Consider the following 23,365-nt stretch of genomic DNA (forward strand, 5'->3'; position numbering starts at 1 on the left):
TTATCATCCGAGCCCTAGTGTCTAGCCGTCGATATTTCTTTTAAATAAACTGCAATTTTAATGCTACTCTATTGACATTTTTCAAAAAAAATTAGTAAAACTCAGACGCAAACTGAATGCTTTGCATACTTTTAGGGTTTATTTTTAATTGTGTAATTGACTGTTTTCAAATTAATTTTTTATCAACATAAATTCGACTGTTAATTAATAATCTAAAATTGGATTGGTTTCATATTTAGTTATCTGAATAAGTTTCGGATAATCCAAAAGTTGTTTATTTATTGTATAATTTAACAAAATTGTGCTTTTAATATTTGTTGGATCGTTGTGACAAAACTCGAACTTGCCTACATATTATCAATTTACTAGAAAACTAGAAAAAAATAATAATAAAGTCAGTATAGAACTGAACAAGTTAGTCACTGAGTAATCTGAACAAGTGAGTCCGTAGAAAAGTGAGTAAGCAATTGAACAGGTAAGTGAGTGAGTGAGTAAATAAATCCTGAGTCAGTGAACTCATTCATTTAAATAAATGCTTTCGGCCTTATACTATCACAAAAAGGTTAAACCGCTCCTAAATTGAATATAGAATTTCAAAACATGTTGCCTTCTTTTAGGCGCCACAGGAAATTTTTTTTAAATATTTCCTGTTTCCTAATTTTTCCCAAGAAACTGTCCCTAGTTCGTAAAGTATCTGTCTTTATTTACATTTGAATCAAACCGGAAATTATCTAATAACTAATTAGAGAAGAGAGTAAGAGCAGAGTAAGAGAACTTAGTGGAAAATCAATCTGTCTATCAGTTAATCATCTGAAAGGATCGATTCGCAAACCAAAATAACATTTCAATAAAGTTCGGTAGCCCTGTCAGCCCTGATTAAGACGACTTTTTGTTGATTTTAACCAGCTGGAGATGCCATGTTTTTAAAAAAGCTAATCACCTAAAGAGATTAGCCAGGCAGCTAGTCGACAAGTGGAAAACGCATCTTATCACCACTTTGACAAGCATTATAATTAGACTTGGTCTACATAAAAACCAATGGTGAATTGCATTGCGTGTGGAAACTTTTTAACTAGTCTAAGCACTCCAGTCTGCATATAATCGTGATAGCAACATGACCTCCTCGACTTCTAATTTGCGACCCCTTTCGGCCGGTTTGCAGCAGATAGCAGTTGATGAGTTGAACGAGGTTCCCCAACGGGTGGCCAGAGATATTGCAGCCTTGCGGGATTGGCTGGATAAGCAACCGCATCTTTGCTCCTGCATTGATGAGCAATTCCTTTTGGCCTTTCTGCGTGGCACCAAATTCAGTTTGGAGAAGGCCAAACAAAAAATCGATCGATTCTATACACTGCAAAAGGCCATTCCAGAAGTATTCAACGAACATCGTTTAGCCGATGATCCGCAGGTCTTGGAGATTATACGTGCTGGGTACATAAGGCAAATCCTTGGCAGTTGTCATTAAAACTTAATCATTTAATTAATATTTTTTAAGGGTAATATTACGTATACCTCTAGATGAGGAGGATACAGGTCCAGCTGTAACGATAATACGTGCCTGCTCCTATGACTTGGATAAATTCAAGTTTCAGGACATTATACGAGTCGGCTCAATGTTCGGTGAGATTATGATGTTTGAGGATGATAATGCTACAGTCAGCGGTTATATGGAGATAATGGATATGACTGGGGTGACGGCAGCCAATCTGTTTGCACTCCAGCCGCAAATGCTGAGCAAATTCTCGGCCTATGCAGATGAGGCAATGCCAACAAGACAAAAGGGTATACATTTCCTTAATGTACCCGGAGCCTTTGAGACTGGCTTTAATTCGTTGCGCTCTTTCTTTCCGGAAAAGATTAAGAATCGGGTAGGGAATTATTCAATAATTCTTTTACTGCATACAAATGTTTACAACTTTATTCTTTCACAGGTCTCTGTCAGCTCAGATCCAGAGGCAATTTTCGAGCGCATTCCACGCAAATATCTGCCAGAAGAATACGGCGGAACGAAGGGCTCCATTAAAGATATACTGGAACAAATGGAAGCAAAAATCTTAAGCTATCGTGAATACTTTCAGGAGACCCAAAACTATGGCTGCAATGAGAAACTACGAGAGGACAGCAATCCGCTATTCCAGCGACCCGAGGAGAGTCATTTCGGAGCGGATGGTTCCTTTCGCATGTTAAACATCGACTGAGCTATAAATTGTTGAGCAATAAAACCTATGTATAATCAGTGTTGTGTTAATTTCTCTGCTATCAGTAGTGTAGACTATCTAATCGTTGTTCGATTACTCGGGAGAATATGAGCGGTGAAAATTCGCTTAACGGCAAATTCATTCGACCATCAAACATGCCTGAGATACGTCCACTTAGTCCAGAATTGCAAAAGAATGCCATTGAGCTGCTTAATGAGGTACCAGATAGAATCGACAATGATATTGCCGCTTTGAGGCAATGGATCAAACAGCAGCCCCATCTAAAGTCCCGGACCGATGATCAGTTTCTGGTCAATTTTTTGCGTGGCTGTAAATACAGTCTGGAAAAGACCAAGGCAAAGATTGATCGTTTCTATACATTGCGTACCAAATATCCGGAATACTATTTAGCTCACAATGTGGATGTGGAAAAGTGTTTGGAACTTTTTCGCTTGGGGTATGTTGAATTGTTTCTTCTAAACAGGATGAGTGATTAATCTGATTATTTATACATTTAACAGAGTTATTGTTGTCCTACCACGACCTTTGAACGATAATGGACCACGTTTGGCCTTCATGAGATCCGGTGTCTATAACCCTGATGTGCATAGCTTTCAGGAAATCAATCGAGCCTGCATGACAATGCAACAAATTATGCTTGACGAGGATGATGTGGCCATTGTGAATGGCTTAATAAGCATATTGGATCTGGCCGATGTCGGTATGGGACATTTTCTGCAGATGACACCGGCGATTGCCAAAAAGATGACTGTCTATCAGGAGGAAGCCTTGCCATTGCGACCACAAGGAACACATTTTATTAATACACCAGGTGGCTTTGACAGGGTATTTAACATCTTTAAGCCCATGTTGTCCCAGAAGCAGCAGCAAAGAGTAAGTCATCGATGCAAATTACCCACGGATTAATCGCCAATAACATTCTCTGCAAACTCTAACCATTAGCTTTATGTGCATGGCAGCAAATGGGAATCCTTGTATGACAAGATCCCAAAGAAATATCTACCTGTGGAATATGGCGGTGAGAATGGATCTATTCCCGAAATTATCAAAGAGTGGGAGCAACGAATTTTGGCCTACAAGGGCTATTGGGAGGAGGAGAAAAACTATGGAACAGATGAACGTTTACGTCCGGGCAAACCAATCGATTTCGATAATCTCTTTGGCATGGAGGGCTCTTTCAGACAGCTAAATGTGGATTAAGATTATTGTATCGATTGAAACAAAGAAATTGCTTGTTGAATACTCAAAAGTCTAATCTATAGAACCATAATCAAAATGTTTGAATTTCTTATCATTTGCCAGAATATTGTTGCCAATGAGGCACACACACACACACACCTACATGTTTATGATCAATAATAGTTATCGATTGAACGATAAGAGTAAAAAACCTTGTCCCTTCATCTAAAATGTTATAGCTCATGATTAGTTGCCTTTATAAAGAGAGCTACAAAACGCACTACATATGGTTAGAAAATTCGTGACTTATCAGAAATCATTTGGATTCTTGTTTAATTTCATCTATCATCAGTTGATTTTGAAATCCAAGTCCATGAAATGATTCAAATCGATTTTATCAAAATCAAAGATTATAAATAAAGATTTGACGTATTAATGCAAAAGTTTTTTAGATCAAAAATATGACAATTCTGTTGATATATCGATCATAGAGCTGTAAAATGTGTATCTCTGCCCCTTTAAGTATGCAATACACTGGAAAAATATTCATTGTTTTCCATTTTTTCGTATGCCAGGCAAAGCTAGCTTGAAGCTTAATACATATTGAGTATAATCTTAAACTGCATATTGCATACTTCAGGGAACAAAGTTCCTTCATTTCACAAGTCCTAGATTGATTACAATGAGTAAAAGTAATCGTCGAGGTCCGTTTTCTGCATTATTTCTAAAAACAGGCAAAACACAAATTAATTTTTTACTCAAGAAAAATTCTCTTTCTCTTTACCCCATATAGAAAAATCTGCAAAATAAATGGACAACAATAAAATGACGGAGATCAATGTGTCTATGAGCCCCAGGTTAGAGAGAATATAATCTCATTTAATAATTCAAAAATACTTCACCAAATAAAAAAACATTTAGATCACACTCATGTGAATACATTTCAGATCTTTTAAACTTTGCTTAACTTTATTAATTTTTACTTCTCTACATTGTCTATTTCCTTTAAAATCTTTGCAATCTTCTTTTCCAATGTCAATTTGTAAGAATCCCAACTGGGGTGATCTTTCGGCAGACCACTGATTCTTCCTCAATTTGGTGTCAAGTTGAAATACTAGGCCATTGCCTTGAAGATTAAATCAATTACAGTAGATGCCGTTGATAACGAAGAAAAGTTTGGTTGAGCTCCATACAAACTTATATAGAAGCGATCACTTAAAACGAGGTAATAATTCTGGACCCTTGAATACCGTTATAGACGGCATCTACAGTATTAAGAAGTTGCTATTATCAACTAGTTAATTGATGTTATACAATCAGAGCAATCATTTGATTTGATAGAAGATCTTGAAATATTTATCTACATATATTAAGGGGTATTTAGTTATTTTTTTAGGCAGAATCAGTTAAAAATGTATTCAATTTACATACCTACACATGTATGTACATATATATCCCTATATATATTTTTATACTGATGTCTCCCAAGACGTGCAAAAGTTCCCTTTCCCTTTCATCTTTCTCACCTTACCGCTGCGACTTCCGCCATCCCACACATTTATTTTCCCGCTCACACACCTGAACGATCTCATATGCTAGCTACCTGAGAGCACATCAAAGTGAGAGAGAGAGCGAGAGCTATTCTAGCGCTTTCTCTTATTCTCAGAAGGTATAAAAGAAGCTGCAGCTGAAGGGAAGAGAGTCAGTTGTTAATTGAGTAATAACATACCCCCTCCCGCCTCACGAAATACCCCTTTTGGATACGCCAATGATACAGGTGATTGCCTTTTTGAAATCTTTTTCAGACAATAACAGGGAAGGACTTCAAAAAATGGGGGCCGTTGGCTTTGTGAGGGCCAATTAGTCAACGCATACTTCTTGCCCCTTGACACTCCCCACTTCCTCCTTGACCCCTTTCTTGCCACCTTCTTGCCCTACCCTGATCTCGGTCCTTTGCATTCATCACAAAGAATGCTATGGAAAATAGTCGTTAAACTCAACTTAAAGATCGTTTTCAAAGAATCAGAATCGAAATGATATTTTTGTTTTTGAATATCAATAGAAAAATCATTCAAAATTTTATCAATTTTCTTTTTTTTTCTATTTTATTTCAACATAGGAAACAAAACAGAAAATCCATATTAGAATTCACCTGTAATTATTTTTCGAAATAGTAAGAATTTCAAAGCGATGCGTTCAGTTTGCCAGCCAAAGGTAAGAGAGTTCATTCCATTTCAAAATCCACCACAAACAGCTGATTGTTCGGAATCAAAAAAAAAAAAAAAAAACAAAAAGCTAAGAGAACAACAATCGAAAAGTGAATAAGTAAAAAGTATTTCCAAAAACACATCTCACCACATTTCGGGATGCCCAAAAATAAAAATTTGGTTCAGTTAATGTGAGAATCTCAAACGGATCGGGCCGATCTGTTCGTCAAACGAAAAACCAAATATTCCTCACATACATTTGTATGTGAGAGATAGAGAGAGAGAGAAATACATTTAGTGAAAACAAAATAAAAACTAAAATTTATGGACGCAGCATGGAATTGAATTGGATAAATTGAAAACAGATTGCGGATAAACGATTTGCGTTAAATGTAAATTGAAATAAAAACGAAATCATCATCGTCTCAATCAGTACATTAATATTGAAAGTTAATTTGACTTCTAATGAGAAACGAAAAGTACATAAAATAATTGAACCATCAAATTTTTAGATATGTTATGTGGTTGGTTGCAAAAACAAAAAAAAAAAAAAATGAAAAACCAAAATTAAAATGATAGACTGTATGTAAAGGCAGATGCCTGATTTCCAACTAGTCGTGATCATGATCATGATCATGTTCATCATCATGATCATAATCATTATGTTGTTGGTCGAGGTGATGATGATGATCAGACTGTGATGGATGGCCTACTCCACCCCCAAGAAAAAGACCGAAATAGTTTGAAATAAATAAATATTTAGACAAACATTTCTTCTCTCTCTGTGTGTGTGTGTGTGTGTAATTTGTTGTCCTTTTTTTTGTTTTTGTTTCTTTGTTTTTTCATAATTTATGTTCAACGAAGCGCAAAATTAGCCAAACAAGCGAAGAGCTTGAAACGTGGAGCGTGGAGGAGAAGCAGCAGGAGGAGGTGGAGGAGGAGGAGGTGTCCGAGGACGGGGAGAAACTGTGGAGGGGATTGTAGTGGAAAGGGTTATTGCTGGCAACCATGTCGGGCAGACGGGCACAATCGCTGCCCCCGCATATGCTGGAGCCAGCTAAACCTCAACGTGGACCCTGTGTGACCGCCATATGTTTCTCTTGGAAGATACTCACCTGCATTGTTTCGCATGTTCTGCTCGTGCTTCTCGTTGTATCGTATTGTGTGGGCGGAGCTTATCTCTTTCAGCATTTGGAGGGACCCCATGAGGTTGAAGTAAGTACCTACACACACACACACAGCCTCACAATTTATATTATGCTCCACTTGTGAACAGGTGAAACAAAGTGTACGGCATTTACGTTTCAATCTAACCGAACGCATTTGGCTACTATCGGACGATGCTGTAGTTCTACGGGAAAACGATTGGATCGCCAATGTGAGCAAACACTTGGCCAATTTCGAGAAGGATATACTAACGGCCATCAAGGCTGGCGGTTGGGATGGTGATGAGGATTTACGTAAATCCCAATGGACATTTGCCGGTTCCCTTTTCTATTCCATTATAGTGATAACCACAATTGGTGAGTTTATAGTATACATTTATTTCGAGCAACTAAACAACTAGCAGATATAAAAAAAAAAGCCTAAACTAAGCCTAAGAACGGACTATATACAGCAGGAGGTAAAAAAAAAAAAAAATAATAACAAAAGGAGGGAACAAACTTATAACTTCTTAATCAGCTTATCGCTCACTTTGGAGGCAATGGAGATATCAACACTTTTGGCGCTTTTGCCTTCGGCTGCCGCTGGAGTTTTCTCATCGAAACCAAAATTACCAGGACCACCTAGACCCAATTGTCCCAGGCCGACACCGGCCAAGCCATAACCCTCTGTATATTGGGGTCCCGCTGCTCCAAATTGCTGTGCACCGGGATAGCCTGGATATTGTCCATTAAACTGTTGGCCATTAAAGTCGCCACCACCAATGCCAGCACCAGGATAGCTTTGATAGGGATATTGTATGCCTCCAGGATATTGGCCAAGTCCTTGTCCAGTGCCCAATTGGGCACCTGGATAGCCGGGTACATAGCCAGTGCCTGGATAACCTGCTCCAGCTCCAGCTCCGGGCAAACCGCCATAAATGGCCGGATAGCCACCAGCACCACCACCAACACCGCCATTGAAGCCACCATAACCAGGCTGATATAGATTCGGGTACAACGGTTGACGTCCAATGATGCCTGTTGGTCCACCAGGTCCAACCAATACGCCTGGATTGCCACCATTAAATCCACCATTAAATCCCCCAAATCCGCCAATTCCAGATTGTCCAGCATTCTGTTGACCACCTCCATAGGGATTATATTGTCGCGTTCCCACATTGGGTGTTGGTGATCCTCTCGTGGTGGTTGAGTCCACCATATCAGCATAGTCCTCAATTTCATCGTTTTCCGGCTCACCGGGTAGAGGTCGTCGTGTGGTTGGCTCCCGTCTCAGTTTATTGTCATAGGAATTCCTTATCGACGCTGTCCGATCAATGTCACGAAAGGATCGTTCTCTGCGCCAGACCCAATGATCATCGCCGGCGACCACAATCACTCCAAGTAGACAGAGACCGACAATGAGGCAATCTTTTCGCATGATTGTTAAAAATCTTATGACTGTTGTTGTTGTTGTTGTTATTGTTGTTGGTGGTTGGCTGATGACTTCTTCACACAGTGACCCGTATTTTGCGCTTGGACGAACGAACGAACGAATGACAACAGAATGATTGGGCTCTGAATGCGGCACACGCTACTTATATAACACACAACCACGACGACGACGACGACGACGCACAAACTCACTCAACCGACGAGGGCAGCAGGTGGGAGGTAAACAAATGAATCAACTCAAACATGGCAGACGACGATCGTGCCAGACGGCAAAAAGAGATTTTTTTATTTCATTTTTTTTTTTTTTTTTGGGGTTTTTATATATTTTGGTCAGAGAGACAAGCAACCACGTACTTCTCCGCATCCCTCGGCCAATGCTAACCGCAAAAGAAACGGCTCATCGCTTGGATGAACGCTTCATTGATGAGACGCCCAGGAACTGTTTGATGCAATCGATTATGTTCTCAATGATCACGTAAACTTTGCATAAATCGTGCAAGACCTCCTCCCCACCCTCAGTTGGGTGATTCCTGGAAAATACGATGAGTTGACAAATTTAATTCCACCTACAAAATATGATCATCGTTTTATCAAGTCATAGGTCAGAATCTATATTAGTTTGGTGTTTTTTTTTTCTTTTGGACACAGTTTGTTGCACACTGGGGACGTGAATGACCTTTAAAAATGGTTGAATTGAAGCTTGGGGCAGGGTGGGGTATTGGGTGGGGTGTGGTGAAACGTGTCAAACGAAATCAAAAGTGGTATTATTACTATTATTATTAACCATCCAATTGTTTTTGTTTTTTGGTTTTTTTGGTCAAAAACCACATCAACTTCAGGGTCAAACGTTAGTGACCGATGACGATGATCTTTTTAGATTTAGATTAATGATGAGAATTTTTTTTTTTGGTCTAGTATGTATCTTTCTATCTCTTTCTCTTCTTGTTTATTGCTTAGTTATTTGGAATATAGTTATTTAAGATTTGATTTCAAATGGGTTTACTGACCGCAGTAAAGCATTAAAACTTAATTCCATTTCAACTTGCATATTTTCAGTCATTCATCTATCTATCTATTTGTATTTGTCTATCTAATTCCATTTCCATTTCCGCATTTCCGTAAGCGGCAAACTTGAAATGCCTTCTTTTGTACATTTTCTTTAGTGGGCGATAATTTGGGTTGGGTTCTTTAGAGAGACCCAAAAAAAAAAAAGTAGACTCATTAGCATTTCAAGAACATTATTTTTTTTTTGCAATACTCGAGCAAATATACATAGTTGAAGGTGGCAAAGTAAACTCATTAAATGCCCTCAAATCAACTTGAAAAACATACACAATATGCATTTTGTGTTTGGGTTTTATAAAAAAGTTTTGTCTTATCTAGGTAAATTCAATTAATATTAAACAAATAGCACTCGACTAACATAAAGTTTCAAATTGATTAGATGATTCTCTATATGACAGGCTATGGCCACATCTCGCCACGCACGGATTGGGGCAAGGTGACAACAATTTTCTATGCCATCGTCGGCATTCCACTGATGCTGCTCTGTCTGTCCAATATAGGAGATGTCATGGCTACATCGTTTCGGTATGTATGATTGCGTGACTCCAGAAACTTTTCTAGCCAGTTTTCGCATAAAGGTTTCTATATTGGCGCATTTGTTGCTATGTATGCACTCGAACTGCCAAACGTCCGAGGAATCAACGTTCCCGCCAGCGTTCCATGCGTTCGCATCGCAATTCCTCACGTTCCCAGCCGCCGCCATCGTCGTTCCGCCGTTCCATACGAATGACTCAACGTTCGGGCAACGATTCCGGACTGGGTCCATCGATGGGACATGCATACTCGGATCCAGAGCTAAGGGGACGCTATGAGGATCGTGAGTTTAATTATCGTGGCAGCAGCGGACGCAGTCGTCGGCAACAGCAACAGCACTATAACCATGAGCAGCGCCATCGACACACCATCTATGGCGACGAATACGAGCCCCAGACACAGACCCTTAATCGCTCAAGCAGGTATAGCAGTCGCCAGCGACATCGGGATCGTATGCGGGATCGTCATACGGTGGAGAGAGAGCGCTATTTGGGTCAATCCCGGTATCATGTGGATGATGAGTCCATAGATGATTTCAGTGATATGCAACCGCCGGCCAAAAGAGCGGCCAGTGTGCGGTCAGTGCGTTCACCGCAGCGCCAAGATGCACGCGCATCACGTGAACTGCATCGTCTGCACTCGGCTCCGGGTCGTGGTAGAGCCAAGTCTGTTGATCCGCGACACGTCTCGTCATCCCACTATGAAGATGTCGACGAAGATGTGGTGCGCAAAACTCCCATTATACCCAATAGATATGTGCTTGATGAATTTGAGGGTAGTCGAGGGGTTAGAAATGCTCCGCGTAGTCAATCTATGCCTCGGTCAGCACATCAGAGGCAGCGCCAAAGGGAGCGAGGCCAATCGCCGCAGCCCCCGCCTGCCAATCATCGTCATAATAGACGACGAGCGGGCAGTCTGGGCCGTCAATCTTCACGGTATGGTAACCATCTGGAATTGCCGGACTATGATGCTGCTCCACAGCCTAATCAGAGGGATCACCGCCATCGACGTGGACGTTCGCCTCGTTACGGCGAGGACTATGTGGAGGAGAGTTTCGATGATGCGTCAGTCTGCGACAGTCACTATGAAGACTATCCCCCGCCACAGTCGAGTCGGGAATTGAGGCGAGAACGTCGACGGGAGCGCAGTGAACGTCTGCCACCATCGCCAAGGATAATGTCACCAATGGGTTTTCCCGTCCAGCGGCAAATACGTCGTCGTCCCAGCTATGACTACGATGAAGACGATTCTCAGTGTGGCGATGATGATTACTATGGGAATATACTGCCCAAGGATCGCCCAGTGCCTATATGGCTTTGTGTCTTTCTCGTTGTCAGCTATATATTGGGTGGAGCTGTCCTCTTCGCTGCCTGGGAGAATTGGTCGTATTTGGACTCGGCCTATTTCTGTTTCATTACACTGACCACAATTGGTAAGCATTAGAAATTTGCTTTGTATTTACATAGATAATACATTTTTTGGACTTTGAATCTTTCCAAGGCTTTGGTGATTTTGTTCCAGCCAAAGGCGTTAAAGATGAGTCCGAACAGTCAATTGCCTATTGCTCGCTATATTTACTCTTTGGCATTGCCTTGCTTGCGATGAGTTTTAATCTCGTCCAGGAGGAATTTATAGCCAATGTTAAGGAGGTGGCCCGCCGTTTGGGTATACTCAAAGATGATGATGATGATGATCAGGATGAGGATTGATCATAAGAAACGGAGATATAAATAAGATGTAGTAAAAGCGCACACACCACTCTAAAAGTTAATCAAAGTTATTTTAAAGATATCGATATAATACATATATAATATATAATACAAAGTTTATTATTCCTTTTTTGATTTCACGGTGCAGTAATGATAAGATTCAAATGTGAATGGGATGCAACTTAAATTTAAAGAAGTGCAAAATTAAAAAACAAACAAAAAAAAAAAACATCTATGTACGTACATAAGAAAGGAACAGATTACATCTAAAATATGAAATAACTGTGATTAACTGCTACACCAAACTGAAGCGTTCAGTCATCAGTTCACATTCTCTTTGTTATTCTGAAATCAATAAGAATTAAATTATAGATTTATTTCCATGGAGTTAATAACATGCCAAATGACTCACCTGACGATATAATGGAGAACTTCGAGGCGACAGCTTATTGGGGGTTAGGGAACGGGACAAAGAGTTGTTCCGGGAACTGCTACTTTGCGGTGGCTTTAAACTGTTGTTGTTGGTTGTTGATTTGCCATTGCGACGCTTTGTGTTAACACCATCCGAGTCAATGGGTGTGGAATTCATAATGGTTTCCGTTTCGGATAACTCCTGCACTGACTGCAGAGATTGATCGTGTTCATCATCATCGCTGAGCTGCAACAAAAGTTCATGTTTGATCGATTCGATTTGATATTTGACGCAAATATCATTTATAAAACTCACCTCGTCTATGGGGGCTGTGGTGTCCAGATCGGACCAATCCTGCTCTTGGCGATACCTTTTAACAATATCCTGATGCGGCAAGGTACACACCAAATTACGAGGATAGACAAAGGTTCGTTTCGATGGTGTGGTTCCAGTGGGCGTATATGTCTTAAATTCCTTTTGATAGAATTGATCTAGTTGCGATTGGCAAGTCTGGAATTGGGATCGTTGATTGGTGGCATGATCAGTGACTTGATTTTTCATTTCCGTTGCTTTCATGTCAGCAATCAGCATTATGCCATTGACCATATGGACGTCATTCATGATGGTTTGCTGCATCTCTTCATTTCTTTGTTCTAGTTGGCGGTAATACTTTTCGGCAGAACTCTTAAGGAACTCCCCATGATGCTGCAACTTATCTTGCAAATGTCTATTATGTTGTTGGCAAGCTTCCACATGGGCCTCTGTCTGCTTGGTCTGCTCCGTATGGAGATTCTTCACCTGCACCTGAAGCGTCGAACATTTACCAATGGCTTGGTCTAGACAAACATTAACAGCCTCGAACTGACTTGTAAGCTCATCTTTCGCAGTTTGACTAATGGCAGTTGCCAATTTTTGATTGCTAAGAATTTCAGCCCTTGTGTGTTCTCCTATGGTCTGCTTAGCCATGCGACCTTTTTCCAATTGCGAGACGCGACTGCACATGCCGGCAAGTTTCTCAACTCTCAACTGCTTAACCTCGTGCAATTGTTTCATAAGAGCTTCCTCTTGTTCGGCCAATTTTCGCTCAGCTGCAAACTCAGTCTGCATTAGCTGCAGCTGCTCCGCATCGATAAAATTCAGTTCGTTTAGTTCATCGAGCTGTTTTACGATTTGGTTTACATGTTTACTTAAGCATGCATTATTCTGTTCAATTATTTCGGAAAATTTCTCTTGCATGACGTCCAGGCTCGATTTGTGATGCTCATTATTCTTCTCCAGCTCTAACAAAGTATCTTGAATCTTCTGCTGCAGATGCACTTCCAGTTGCTTGATCTGCTTGACCATCTGTTGGACCGTTTTCTGTGTATGCTCATCACAAGAGCTGGCAATCTTTGACACCTCACCGCTTTGAAATTCATATTGATCATTCAAGGCTTTCTGGCAAAAATTCTTTAAGGTGAGTATGCTGTTAGTAGAATTGGCTACAATCTGCTTATTGACGTTATTACATTTGGCTATAGGGGAAAAAAAAAGACAAAATATATTAATTAATTAGCCAGCCGAGCTAGGAATGGTGACTTACACAACTCTGTAGTTAACTTCTCGTTCGTATCGATCTGCTGGCTTTCAAACGAACACAGGTTTCTTTCAATCGTATCCAGATGCTCTTGCATGCGTTCCTTGAATTGATCACAGGCATTTCGTATCTGCTCATCCACATTGCGACGCTTTTCAATGGTGTAATGCAATTGATTGGTATCTTGGGTAGCTATATTAGCAACATCCAGAATTTGATGAGCTTGACTAGTCAACTGCTCTTCGGTTTTCACATGTGAAGCCAACAGCTCTTTTTTCTCCTTGTAGCGCCTCTTGGTCTTGGTCAGGACCTTCTTCGTTTTCTGCAACGCTTTTGTTTTTGTTAACAAGCTCATGCTGATTTCATTGAATATCTTCTCTTTGTTTTGCAGCTCGTCCTTAAGAGCCTTGAGCAAAAGCATTTTCTCATTTAACTCCCTATTCTGCGACTCCATTTTAAGATGGATCTCATTGTAGGTTTCCTCGGCCAAGTAAATGCCATTCTTATCCCTGGCCGCCATCAAATCCCGTTTCAGTTTGTCAATCTCTTCGGTGTACTCTTTGAGAACCGTCTTTTTGGTCAACTTCTGATTAACTTCGGGCTTGTTTTGAATATTTTTAGCCCTATGGGCATATTCCAATGTACTAAGAGTTTCCTCAATATCCTTGTGCCCAGGCGAAATAGTAGCTATAATCGAAGTTTTTGTTCTACCACCCAATGACTCTTGCAGGAGACGAGTTAACTTGGACTCACGATAGGGAACATGCGGAGCTCGATCTACCAATGCTGTAATAACACGACCCAAAGTCAACAGACTTTGATTAATATTGACTGTCTCCCTTACACGTATTGCTTTCTCATTGCCCGCCTTGGAGACATTTTCACTTCCAGCCAAATCCACTAGATTTAACTTGCCAATCTTTAGCATATCATCACCATCAATGCCATTCTCTCGAATGTGAACAACCATGGAGAATACCGTATGGGAACGTGACGATTGAGCATTCATCAGTGTTGTAGCTGTCCTGCGACGCTCCTTGCCCTTCTCCAGCAACTTGTAAACATCGTCCTTACTATGCACGGGAATCTCCTCAAGACCCTGAATGATAACGGAACCCTTCTTTGTGCTGTCATCAAAGATACGAATTTTAATAGAGTCATCAGTAGACAGCAAGTCGCAGAGCTCCTCATTGTATAGCTCAAGATATGAGATGCGCATAGTGAATTCCACTTCCATCATGCGAAGCTCATCGAACAGATGACTCAAAGCACGGGGAATCATTCCAATCTCAGTATCCTGTATGGGTACAGCATTAAACAAAAGTTGTGCAATAATTTAATACTATTCGACTTACATCTTCCCACGAGGACTTGAGCTCAGCACATTCATTGCCCACCATGGTATGGGTCTTTCCAGTGCCAGTCTGGCCATAGGCAAAGACCGTGCAATTGTAGCCATTGAGCACTTCCTCAATCAGTGGCGACACCACAGTGGCATAGACTTCACACTGCTTGGAGTCCTGTCCAAAACTGCGATCAAAGGTAAACTTTTTGGTCAGCTTAGAGTCCACAGTGTGGCGGGTGATTATCTCTCTGGGGGAATGCACTTCCACAACTTCGTTAGAGCGTATGCAACGCTCACGGGGATTTAATGGCCTACAACGCGAAAAGATTACACGATGAAGAAGACACCACAAACAATAAGAGGCATCTCAATTCTTGGAAATGATTTACTAACCTTACACGCACATAGACCTGAATGTTTTGATTCGATTTGCGGGTAGTCGGCTGTTGCCGTTGAGATCCGTTTGGTCCATTAGTGATATCCATTTGATCTTTTTTCTTTAATTTTAATTTTACCGCGAAAAATTAGCAATGACGCTAAGGCAAACAACAACTATAAATGGCTCAACAAACGGGAAATCGTCCCTGCGTGTGTGTTTGTGTGCGAGTGTGGTTTGAGCTATGAATGAACGTTTTATATAGAATAAAACTAAACGAATAGCAAATTTCCACTTAATTTACACACGCCTTTTCTAAAATTCCTACTAATCAACCTTGGCGTCTTCTGATCTGACCGTTTGGTTTCAAATTGCTGCGCAACTGCGTTAGGTGCATATCGATATGTCAATAAGCATTAACAAGATATTCGATAAATTTAATTCTCTTGCGTATATTACCGTTTTGGAATTTTTACAACGTCTAATAATAGTTTAATTCCAAACATTAAATAATGCAACACGTATTTTTGCAAAATAAAATTTCAATAAATTATTTTAATGAATCCCATCACTGATGGTATTTAGTATTTTTCACGATTTTGTCTTTTCAAACACTAAAACAAAAACCAGCTCACGCGAGCTACCACACTGCCACCATTGGTTGGCGGGTCAATTAATAATTGTATCTCTAGTGCTACGATATAAGTGTACAAATTCAATGTAAATAAACTTTTGGGAAAATATAAATAAATTATTATGAGATTTTAAAATGCTGCCTGGTATTTGGACTCCGTTGTGTAAGCCCAGGTTATGGCGAAAGCGTGAGTGAATACTGGTTACAATACAACATGGGTGTTTACTTACTATGGTTTTAAAATTTAGCAAGTAGAGACTCTATTATTAATTTAATCAAATTTCGTAAATGTTATAAATTTATTTGAAACTACCATCTTTAATGGCAGTATGACCATCACAGTCGCTAAATATATTAGGGAGTGTGACCAGACATAACTATTCGATATCGATAAGATTTAACACATAATGAATTTTGCAAGAATATAAAAGCCAACTAATCGTAATTTTAAGTAAAAAGTTGTAACACAAACCAAAACTGCGGGTGACTGTATTCATTACACAGCTGCTAGTACTTTGTTGTGTGCTGTTGCGTGTGTGTGCGGCTTGCGAAAGTCGTAGAATTTATTCCAAAGTCTTATTGGAACGTAGTAAGCAGAATTATGCCAACGGCAGCCAAAAACAGTAGCGAAAAGCAATCGTCATTTGATAACTAACATTTGTCCCCTTTTCACGTCAGGCTCCGTTTCCAACACATTCATCTCGAGCACTGCCATGGAGGGCGGCGAACTCAACGATGTCTACGACGACATGAACCTGTACATTACCCCAGAGAGCTTTATTGTGGAGCCAAATGGCCAGGAGGAGGTATTGATTATCGGCCGTCTCGACAAGGTCACTCGAGTGCAACCAAGAGGCACTCAATTGGCAAATCTGCGACCCACTCGACGCATTTGTGGCATCTTGGGCACAATCCACTTGCTCAGCTGTGATTATCTGCTAGTGGCTACCCACCGGCTTTTTGTTGGAGTGCTAAACAATGCGGTAGTGTGGCGACTGGCTGGCTATGACATCATCCCCTACATTCCCAATGCCATTCAAAGAACGGAGAATGAGACGTATTTGCAAATGCTAAGAAAGACCTTGGACACAAAATATTACTATTTCTCCTATCGATATGATCTGACCCATAGTTTGCAGAGACAGCGACAATTGGCCACAGTGCTGCCCAAGAAAGGATTATTCCAGAGAGCCGATCAGAGATTTGTGTGGAATGGTTATGCTCTTGATCAATTTAAGTGCGAAAACATGCAGAAATTCCAATTGCCACTGATTTTGGGATTTGTATCTGTCAATCAGGTGCTGATCAATGGACAGACATTCTTCTGGACCTTAGTGACTAGAAGATCTGTACAAAGGGCAGGGACAAGACTCTTCTGTCGTGGCGCCAACGATCAGGGGCATGTAGCCAACTTTGTAGAGACGGAACAAATTGTGGAGTTTAACGGTCAGAGGACTAGCTTTGTTCAGACCCGTGGCAGCATGCCCTTCCACTGGCAGCAGCTGCCCAATTTGAGATATAAGCCCCGTCCCCGCCTCATTCCCGGTAAGGATCATTTGGCTGCCTGCACTGCCCATTTCAATGCTCAGCTAGAGCTATATGGCGAACAGGTAGCTGTCAATTTGGTCGATCAAAAGGGTGCCGAGGCAGAATTAGAAGCGACATATGCACGCCTTGTCCGAGAATTGGGAAATCAGTCTGTTCGCTATGAGGCATTCGATTTTCATCATGAATGCCGAAAGATGCGGTGGGATCGGTTGAATATACTTATCGATCGATTGGCCCACGAGCAAGATCAATTTGGTTTCTTCCATTCCTTTGATGACGGCAACTTGGTGTCAACTCAAACTGGCGTATTCCGGACGAATTGCATCGATTGCCTGGACAGGACAAATGTGGTTCAAAGCATGCTGGCGCGTCGTTCCCTTACTTCTGTTTTGCAAAAACTGGGTGTCCTCCATGTGGGGCAACGGGTTGAGCATGCATCAGCTGGATTTGAGAGTCTCTTTAAGGGAGTTTGGGCAGACAATGCCGATTTGGTTTCACTGCAATATTCCGGCACTGGTGCCCTAAAAACCGATTTCACGCGCACTGGTAAACGAACCAAGGCCGGAGCATTGCAAGATGGTAAAAATTCTCTGATGCGCTACTATCTGAATAATTTTGCCGATGGCCAGCGTCAAGATGGCATTGATTTATTCCTTGGACGTTACTTAATCAATGATAATGAAGGCGGCGTTTTACCATCGCCATTGGAATCACCTCATGGATGGCGTTATTTCGCCTTCCCATCAGTTCTACTGATTGCCATGGCCATGTTTGTTATTACTATGACATATCCGGCGGAATTCAATACGGAGAATCTACTCTTTATGCTATTCTGGGGTGCAATGATAGCGGTCAGTGCCACTGGCATTCTGCACTATGGCATTGAGTTTGTTCAATGGCCGCGGCTTTTTCCGCCTATTACATTTCATGCCGCCTGACGTTAGTGTTGTCTGACAAAGGATAGAGTCTACCTCTGCACGCTTCCACACACACACACACACGCCCACACACACACACAGAGATCCTGTAAAGAAATTCCTGTAAACGATGCTTTTTTACTACTTCCAATTTGTTTGTTTTTTTTTTGTGTCTTGTTTGTTTTATATATATTTGAGGTTTTTTTTGCGTCGAAAGCATTTTATTAGATAACTAAATTGCTGGACTATATAAACAATCCGCATATATATTTATATATTCTAAGAGGCCGCTTTCAATTAATATACAACAATATATAATAATAATAATAACATAATTAGCCAGGTAGCTCAATCAATTTTGTAGAACCATTTATGATGTTGAAATAAAGAATTTTACGCATTGCTAGAAATTTGAATTCTCGATACTATTTCCGAATGAGTTACCTTTGCCTCGTTCGGATTGAATGCGATAATAATTCCGGAGCATAGCATGCCTTGCCTATTCTATGAACCCGGACCCAGTCGATAAGTTCTCATTCTCGGTCTCACATTCAACGTCTTCCATTCGGGACAAAATTACAATTTTATTTGTAACAAAATTATTTTCGTCAAAATTCAAAAAAAAAAAAAAAATTCACAAAATAAATCACCAAAATTTAAAAACAGAAAAAAACAAAAAAAATACACAAAAAAAAAAACCTAAAAGTATTTCAGTAAAATGGCACAGAATTTTATTTATATGTTTGAATTTGTGGTTGATGATATTTTAATAACACGTAAGAACCGATGCGCTCCGGAAGAGTATCCAACGTGCGCAGAACTCTCGTTCCGGTCGAGTGTATTCTGTTCGGTCTGCGATCATGAATACGGAAGCTGTGTAACACCAAATCAACCGAAATGCGGAAAATGCTGCCTATTCACACTGGATTCACCCGTTACGGACAAGGATCGGCTGCAGGTGCACATCTATAAGAAGCGCTCGGAAAGTTGTAAGTTCCTTATTGGCCTAACCGATTTGGCAGTGAAGCCAATGTTCGATCGTGTCCATGAGTCATTCGATGCGGAGAATCCCAACTGGGAGAGAGCCCTGTCCGACCATGTCGCCAATTTGCCAAAGTTGAAGTCTCCCAATAAGTCGGCCCTCGACAATTGCGCTTGCTATGAACGTAGTCATGCCCGCCGGGAGCAGTGGTGTCCCACATCAGAGACGTCGAAGCGTTTGTTGCCACTTTTCAATCTCTGCAAAATGCAAACTGGTAATATTGTGCTGGTTCTTCGTTTGGTTTGCAATGGCTCGGCCATTGTATCGACGTTCCCCTTCAATAGGATTTGCTCACGGAATCCCAAGTGCCCAGAGCCCTGCCCGCCGCCACCTGGCGATGCCGATAAGTGTGCTGCTAATAATGCCGGCGGACCTATGGATAAGGGCAAGAAATGTTGCCGCGGCAAGAGCTCACAAAATGCAACTCCGACATGTGTGCAGGCCGATCCGTGTGCCCGGTCCGAGGATGAATTGCCCAAATGTCTGCGTTACTTCTCCTGTAATCTAGACCAGATGTGTCCCTGCGATCACTGTGAGGATCCATTTGACAGAGGTAAGACCCCTTCATCTAGCCGCTTTAGCGTGCTCTCAAACATTGATCAAACTTCTTAGAATGCCCACCGGGTCCATCAAAACGTCGTGCTCTCTCGGCGATTGAGCAACGTCTGCAGCCCTGTGGTCCTTGCAGTGCGGTTCCTCCTCTTACAACTTTAATGCAGGAAAAGGAAAAGGAGAAAAAGGAAAAGGACAAAAAGGAGAAGGAGAAGGAAAAGAACAACAAGGACAAGAATAATAAGGATAAGGACAATAAGGATAAAAATGAGAAAGACAAGTCTGATGGCAAAAAGAAGAAGAAACGCCAATCTGGCGGTGGTTTCTTCTGTGAAGACAACGATCAGGCCCAATGGGCTAGTCATCCATTAGCTCAGCCACCTCAAAGTAGATATCCATCAAATCCATGCAAACAGTGTTGTCCAGAATACGAAGCTTGTTGTGATGAGGGTGAGTTTTATATACATACAAAAATACAAATACAAATGTGGGTACGAATTTCAAGAGAAGTTAGCCATACATATTAGTTAGCCAAGAAGTCAAAGAAATGGGTATAAAAGGGTAAAACTCTTGCAAAAAGAAAATGTGTATCATCCGATTGACACAAATTCCTCCTAGACCGTTACACCTACAGCTTCTGCATAACTCCAGTCGAATCGGACGACTATACATACATACATATATGTAGCTCCTATAGAAACATCAAGTCACTTTTCTCAACTTCGTTATTTTCATAAAGGTTAATATTTGTCAGACTAATATATTAATGACTGCCGAATTTCATAAAAATCGGGTGACAATATATATAACTTCCATAGGAACTATCCGTAGAAAACTGACTTTGACGTGAGTGTCATGGCCCTCTATTTTTCGTTTTTAGTTTATAAAGCATTCCTCTACTAGACTCCTTTTTGGTCTGTCAGTTTTATGACACTATTCTCCCCGCTGCCTACGGTTTTTCAAGTTTGTCTGCCAGTGTTGTATAATTTTTTGGGGTTTCGTATTTAAACGTCATTGTTAGAATTTGATGTTTTATTTTTGATCTAAGCAAGCTGTGACATTCGGACAATTTGAATTTTCAAATTTTTCTCAATCATAGCAACCGGGTAAAAGTGTATATCAGAATGCTGTAGTCAATAGTTTAGTTAGCAAGTTGGCAGCGGGTAAGTAACACATCCCAAGCTGAATTTTCATTATTTATTTTTATAAATAATAAAAAAAAAAAAAAAAACACAAATAAGTAACATCCTTGTAAGTACAATTAAAGTAATCCTTATTTTCTTTTTGGTTTTTAGCGCGGAAACGAGCTATTAGAAAATTGCGCCATTTACTGGTTAAGTACAACATCCAAATTGACTAATTACCCATAAATCTAAATTAAATTTCGAGGTATAAACCAAACACAAAGCACACACACATCACCTTTCAAAGTATCAAATAATCTAAGGAAAATGGCAAAAAGGAAGAAGGGAAAGAAGGGTAAGAAGAAGGTAGATTGCAAAATCAAGATAACGCCAAAGATGCTCCAGCCCGAGAATCCACCAGGTAAGTAAGATACACTGCAGGGGAAAAAGAAGAAGAAGTTTGTGATTCCAAATCTCCTCCCCTTTTCCTAGTGGAGGATGAATGCGAAGAGTGCTGTCAATGCCAATGCGATTGCGATTGCAGTCCAGAGATACAGCCATGCTTTATTCAACCCACTCGTCCGGAACCGGGTCCCGAGGCTTATGATGAATTCGAGGCCTGCCTCAATGGCAGTGGTCTGACCATTCGGGTCCTCAAGAATACCCATAAAGTGGAGAGTGTCGATGATGGTGCCCAATCGGGTGCCAATTTGGGTGCCGACGATGAATGTCTGGAAGATTGCGATTCTCATCAGCCGAATGGTTTGCATGACATAATGCAACGTAGCAATTTTGCTAGGAATCATATTAAACGTCGTACCGGAGGGAAAATCATCAATCATCCGAATATACCCAAAATCAGGGCAAATATTAAATATTCGGGCAATGATACCTGCGAGGCGGAGAACTTTAATGTGCCATTCTCAAAGATTAAGGAGGCATGTGAGGCGCAGGAGGCGAAAGTTGAATGCTATCGCCAACGTTTATGCGGTGGTTCCCAGAATATGATAGTGCCGGCACATCCGCCACAACAAAATCAACGTAATTGTTGCCTACAAGTGGATAAAAAGGACATAATGCAGACCATGAAGGGAGTCAATCAGGACACTAGAAAGAAGGGGATTGAGGTGAGTCTTCGGGGGCACCACAAGGGGTCATATCTAATCAACCACCTGATCGTTCGGTTTACTTAAAGGTCTGTTACAAAACCTGCGATGAGACTGATAGCGATGTGTTCCTCGTCAAGCTGGGCAGCAAAGCAAAGTCACAGCATAAGAAGAATACCATTGAGATTGAGCTGCGTACACCGAAGCTACCTGCGAACTTGCCACAGAGTAAAGTAACTACAGAGACCTATGTGACGGAAGCCTTACTCGATGCGGGCAAGAAGGGCAAAAAGGGCAAGAAGGGCAAGGGTAAGGGCAAGAAGAAGAAGTAGTAATGCAATCCACACACGACAAGACCTAAGCCTGGATCTGCGGAGTGGACCCTTCTATTTGGATACGTAACAAATAATTTTGGAGGAATTTGTTCCAAATCCCATATATTTGGGTTTGGTGCTCAAAATTTTCTGTCACTTTCCAATGACATGCATTCTCACTCACTCACTCACATACATATATAAACTCGCACAAATACACACCAAATTTCCTGGATCTCTATATACTCCATATACACAACAATTTCGGCAACAGTTGAATAAATGTCAAATACTGGAATAATATAAGTATATTACTATAGATACTTTTTTTTTTTGCGAATCAATTGCCTTCAGAACGAAGGCCAAGATTAATACGGATCAATGTAATCCGATCTGCAAAGTATTATGTGATAATTGCAGTGTCATGTCTACAAATAATCAGTTTATCTTGAAATGCAATCGGCCATAACTTGAATACAATTCATTTAAACTTCTCTACGCCAATGTATTTTTAGATACAATCCAGCCAAGGTCATATATGAGGATCCTTCACTTGATCCTCTGCAATTTCATGCGAACACGTTCATGTGGCTAAAAATAAATCAATTTGATATGGCATGAGAAGAGTGTTGTTGCCCTTTTGTGTAAAAGCCACACCCCAACTAAACCAAACGAACTTCAATCTATAGTACACCTGTAATTAAAAACGGCTTCTTGAAAAGCATCTCAGATGATGATGATGATGATGATGATGATGATGATGCTGATGATCGTTTTGAAAGCCAAAGGCCGTTTTAACGCCGTTAAACGAACTGCTACTAAAGGAGGAGGCGTTCATGCAGCGCCACCATCAATGCAAACTAGTTAAGATAGAGAAAGACAGATCAACAGAGAGAAAAAGAGAGAGAG

General features: G+C 40.8%; 8 protein-coding genes across 10 annotated transcripts; 6 read left to right on the plus strand and 2 right to left on the minus strand.

The window, feature by feature from the left end:
* The first annotated feature begins 1,106 nt into the window (after positions 1-1,106).
* On the plus strand, positions 1,107-2,238 carry LOC6642897 (alpha-tocopherol transfer protein-like). The gene is made up of 3 exons (XM_002065950.4): positions 1,107-1,431; positions 1,496-1,868; positions 1,932-2,238. Exons 1-3 carry the CDS (start codon positions 1,115-1,117, stop codon positions 2,196-2,198), a joined length of 957 nt encoding a protein of 318 aa, XP_002065986.1. The 5' UTR covers positions 1,107-1,114; the 3' UTR covers positions 2,199-2,238.
* Positions 2,239-2,338: 100 nt separating this feature from the next.
* Positions 2,339-3,489, plus strand: LOC6643185 (alpha-tocopherol transfer protein). Its single transcript, XM_002065951.4, has 3 exons — positions 2,339-2,655; positions 2,720-3,092; positions 3,162-3,489. The coding sequence occupies exons 1-3, from the start codon at positions 2,354-2,356 to the stop codon at positions 3,417-3,419; spliced, it is 933 nt and encodes a 310-aa protein (XP_002065987.1). The 5' UTR covers positions 2,339-2,353; the 3' UTR covers positions 3,420-3,489.
* A 3,045-nt stretch (positions 3,490-6,534) lies between these two features.
* On the plus strand, positions 6,535-11,588 carry LOC6643187. Its single transcript, XM_002065953.4, has 5 exons — positions 6,535-6,820; positions 6,882-7,128; positions 9,666-9,792; positions 9,846-11,233; positions 11,302-11,588. The coding sequence occupies exons 1-5, from the start codon at positions 6,614-6,616 to the stop codon at positions 11,508-11,510; spliced, it is 2,178 nt and encodes a 725-aa protein (XP_002065989.1). The 5' UTR covers positions 6,535-6,613; the 3' UTR covers positions 11,511-11,588.
* On the minus strand, positions 7,197-8,298 carry LOC6643188 (ATP-dependent RNA helicase A). Its single transcript, XM_002065954.3, has one exon. The coding sequence runs from the start codon at positions 8,186-8,188 to the stop codon at positions 7,271-7,273; it is 918 nt and encodes a 305-aa protein (XP_002065990.1). The 5' UTR covers positions 8,189-8,298; the 3' UTR covers positions 7,197-7,270.
* Positions 11,589-11,607: 19 nt separating the features above from the next.
* Positions 11,608-15,623, minus strand: LOC6643189 (kinesin-like protein Klp61F). 2 transcript variants are annotated; one of them, XR_002724055.2, is made up of 7 exons: positions 15,237-15,623; positions 14,854-15,154; positions 13,505-14,795; positions 12,238-13,436; positions 11,923-12,168; positions 11,755-11,855; positions 11,608-11,691 (listed from the first exon to the last, which is right to left on the minus strand). XR_002724055.2 is itself a non-coding variant. In XM_002065955.3 (6 exons), exons 1-6 carry the CDS (start codon positions 15,326-15,328, stop codon positions 11,832-11,834), a joined length of 3,153 nt encoding a protein of 1,050 aa, XP_002065991.1. In that variant the 5' UTR covers positions 15,329-15,623; the 3' UTR covers positions 11,608-11,831. The 2 variants fall into 2 exon arrangements, 1 of the variants encoding a protein (XP_002065991.1); XM_002065955.3 differs by having other exon boundaries at positions 11,608-11,855.
* Positions 15,624-16,022: 399 nt separating this feature from the next.
* Positions 16,023-18,728, plus strand: LOC6643190 (phosphatidylinositol-3-phosphatase SAC1). 2 transcript variants are annotated; one of them, XM_047012269.1, is made up of 2 exons: positions 16,023-16,040; positions 16,532-18,728. In XM_047012269.1, the coding sequence occupies exon 2, from the start codon at positions 16,567-16,569 to the stop codon at positions 18,337-18,339; it is 1,773 nt and encodes a 590-aa protein (XP_046868225.1). In that variant the 5' UTR covers positions 16,023-16,040; positions 16,532-16,566; the 3' UTR covers positions 18,340-18,728. The 2 variants fall into 2 exon arrangements, with proteins under 2 accessions (XP_046868225.1, XP_002065992.1); XM_002065956.4 differs by lacking the exon at positions 16,023-16,040 and adding an exon at positions 16,237-16,442.
* A 105-nt stretch (positions 18,729-18,833) lies between these two features.
* Positions 18,834-21,377, plus strand: LOC6643062. Its single transcript, XM_002065957.4, has 3 exons — positions 18,834-19,913; positions 19,973-20,362; positions 21,208-21,377. Exons 1-3 carry the CDS (start codon positions 19,037-19,039, stop codon positions 21,270-21,272), a joined length of 1,332 nt encoding a protein of 443 aa, XP_002065993.1. The 5' UTR covers positions 18,834-19,036; the 3' UTR covers positions 21,273-21,377.
* LOC6643063 lies at positions 21,363-22,775 on the plus strand. The gene is made up of 3 exons (XM_023176187.2): positions 21,363-21,457; positions 21,529-22,163; positions 22,232-22,775. Exons 1-3 carry the CDS (start codon positions 21,364-21,366, stop codon positions 22,472-22,474), a joined length of 972 nt encoding a protein of 323 aa, XP_023031955.1. The 5' UTR covers position 21,363; the 3' UTR covers positions 22,475-22,775.
* The last annotated feature ends 590 nt before the right edge of the window (positions 22,776-23,365 follow it).

Source organism: Drosophila willistoni, assembly GCF_018902025.1.
Source record: "Drosophila willistoni isolate 14030-0811.24 chromosome XR unlocalized genomic scaffold, UCI_dwil_1.1 Seg41, whole genome shotgun sequence".
NCBI classification, from domain to species: domain Eukaryota; kingdom Metazoa; phylum Arthropoda; class Insecta; order Diptera; family Drosophilidae; genus Drosophila; species Drosophila willistoni.

Excerpts from the sequence above, each read along its gene's own strand:
- LOC6642897 (XM_002065950.4), top strand. The coding sequence starts at position 1,115 with ATGACCTCCTCGACTTCTAATTTGCGACCCCTTTCGGCCGGTTTGCAG. Across the intron at positions 1,432-1,495 it reads TTGGAGATTATACGTGCTGG|GGTAATATTACGTATACCTC; the intron begins GTACATAAGGCA and ends ATATTTTTTAAG. Across the intron at positions 1,869-1,931 it reads CGGAAAAGATTAAGAATCGG|GTCTCTGTCAGCTCAGATCC; the intron begins GTAGGGAATTAT and ends ATTCTTTCACAG.
- LOC6643185 (XM_002065951.4), top strand. The coding sequence starts at position 2,354 with ATGCCTGAGATACGTCCACTTAGTCCAGAATTGCAAAAGAATGCCATT. Across the intron at positions 2,656-2,719 it reads TTGGAACTTTTTCGCTTGGG|AGTTATTGTTGTCCTACCAC; the intron begins GTATGTTGAATT and ends TACATTTAACAG. Across the intron at positions 3,093-3,161 it reads CCCAGAAGCAGCAGCAAAGA|CTTTATGTGCATGGCAGCAA; the intron begins GTAAGTCATCGA and ends TCTAACCATTAG.
- LOC6643187 (XM_002065953.4), top strand. The coding sequence starts at position 6,614 with ATGTCGGGCAGACGGGCACAATCGCTGCCCCCGCATATGCTGGAGCCA. Across the intron at positions 6,821-6,881 it reads AGGGACCCCATGAGGTTGAA|GTGAAACAAAGTGTACGGCA; the intron begins GTAAGTACCTAC and ends ACTTGTGAACAG. Across the intron at positions 9,793-9,845 it reads GTCATGGCTACATCGTTTCG|GTTTCTATATTGGCGCATTT; the intron begins GTATGTATGATT and ends TTTCGCATAAAG.
- LOC6643188 (XM_002065954.3), bottom strand. The coding sequence starts at position 8,188 with ATGCGAAAAGATTGCCTCATTGTCGGTCTCTGTCTACTTGGAGTGATT.
- LOC6643189 (XM_002065955.3), bottom strand. The coding sequence starts at position 15,328 with ATGGATATCACTAATGGACCAAACGGATCTCAACGGCAACAGCCGACT. Across the intron at positions 13,437-13,504 it reads GAAGTTAACTACAGAGTTGT|CCAAATGTAATAACGTCAAT; the intron begins GTAAGTCACCAT and ends TTTCCCCTATAG. Across the intron at positions 12,169-12,237 it reads CCACAGCCCCCATAGACGAG|CTCAGCGATGATGATGAACA; the intron begins GTGAGTTTTATA and ends CTTTTGTTGCAG.
- LOC6643190 (XM_047012269.1), top strand. The coding sequence starts at position 16,567 with ATGGAGGGCGGCGAACTCAACGATGTCTACGACGACATGAACCTGTAC.
- LOC6643062 (XM_002065957.4), top strand. The coding sequence starts at position 19,037 with ATGGCACAGAATTTTATTTATATGTTTGAATTTGTGGTTGATGATATT. Across the intron at positions 19,914-19,972 it reads TGAGGATCCATTTGACAGAG|AATGCCCACCGGGTCCATCA; the intron begins GTAAGACCCCTT and ends CAAACTTCTTAG. Across the intron at positions 20,363-21,207 it reads CGAAGCTTGTTGTGATGAGG|CGCGGAAACGAGCTATTAGA; the intron begins GTGAGTTTTATA and ends TTTGGTTTTTAG.
- LOC6643063 (XM_023176187.2), top strand. The coding sequence starts at position 21,364 with ATGGCAAAAAGGAAGAAGGGAAAGAAGGGTAAGAAGAAGGTAGATTGC. Across the intron at positions 21,458-21,528 it reads CCAGCCCGAGAATCCACCAG|TGGAGGATGAATGCGAAGAG; the intron begins GTAAGTAAGATA and ends CCCTTTTCCTAG. Across the intron at positions 22,164-22,231 it reads CTAGAAAGAAGGGGATTGAG|GTCTGTTACAAAACCTGCGA; the intron begins GTGAGTCTTCGG and ends GTTTACTTAAAG.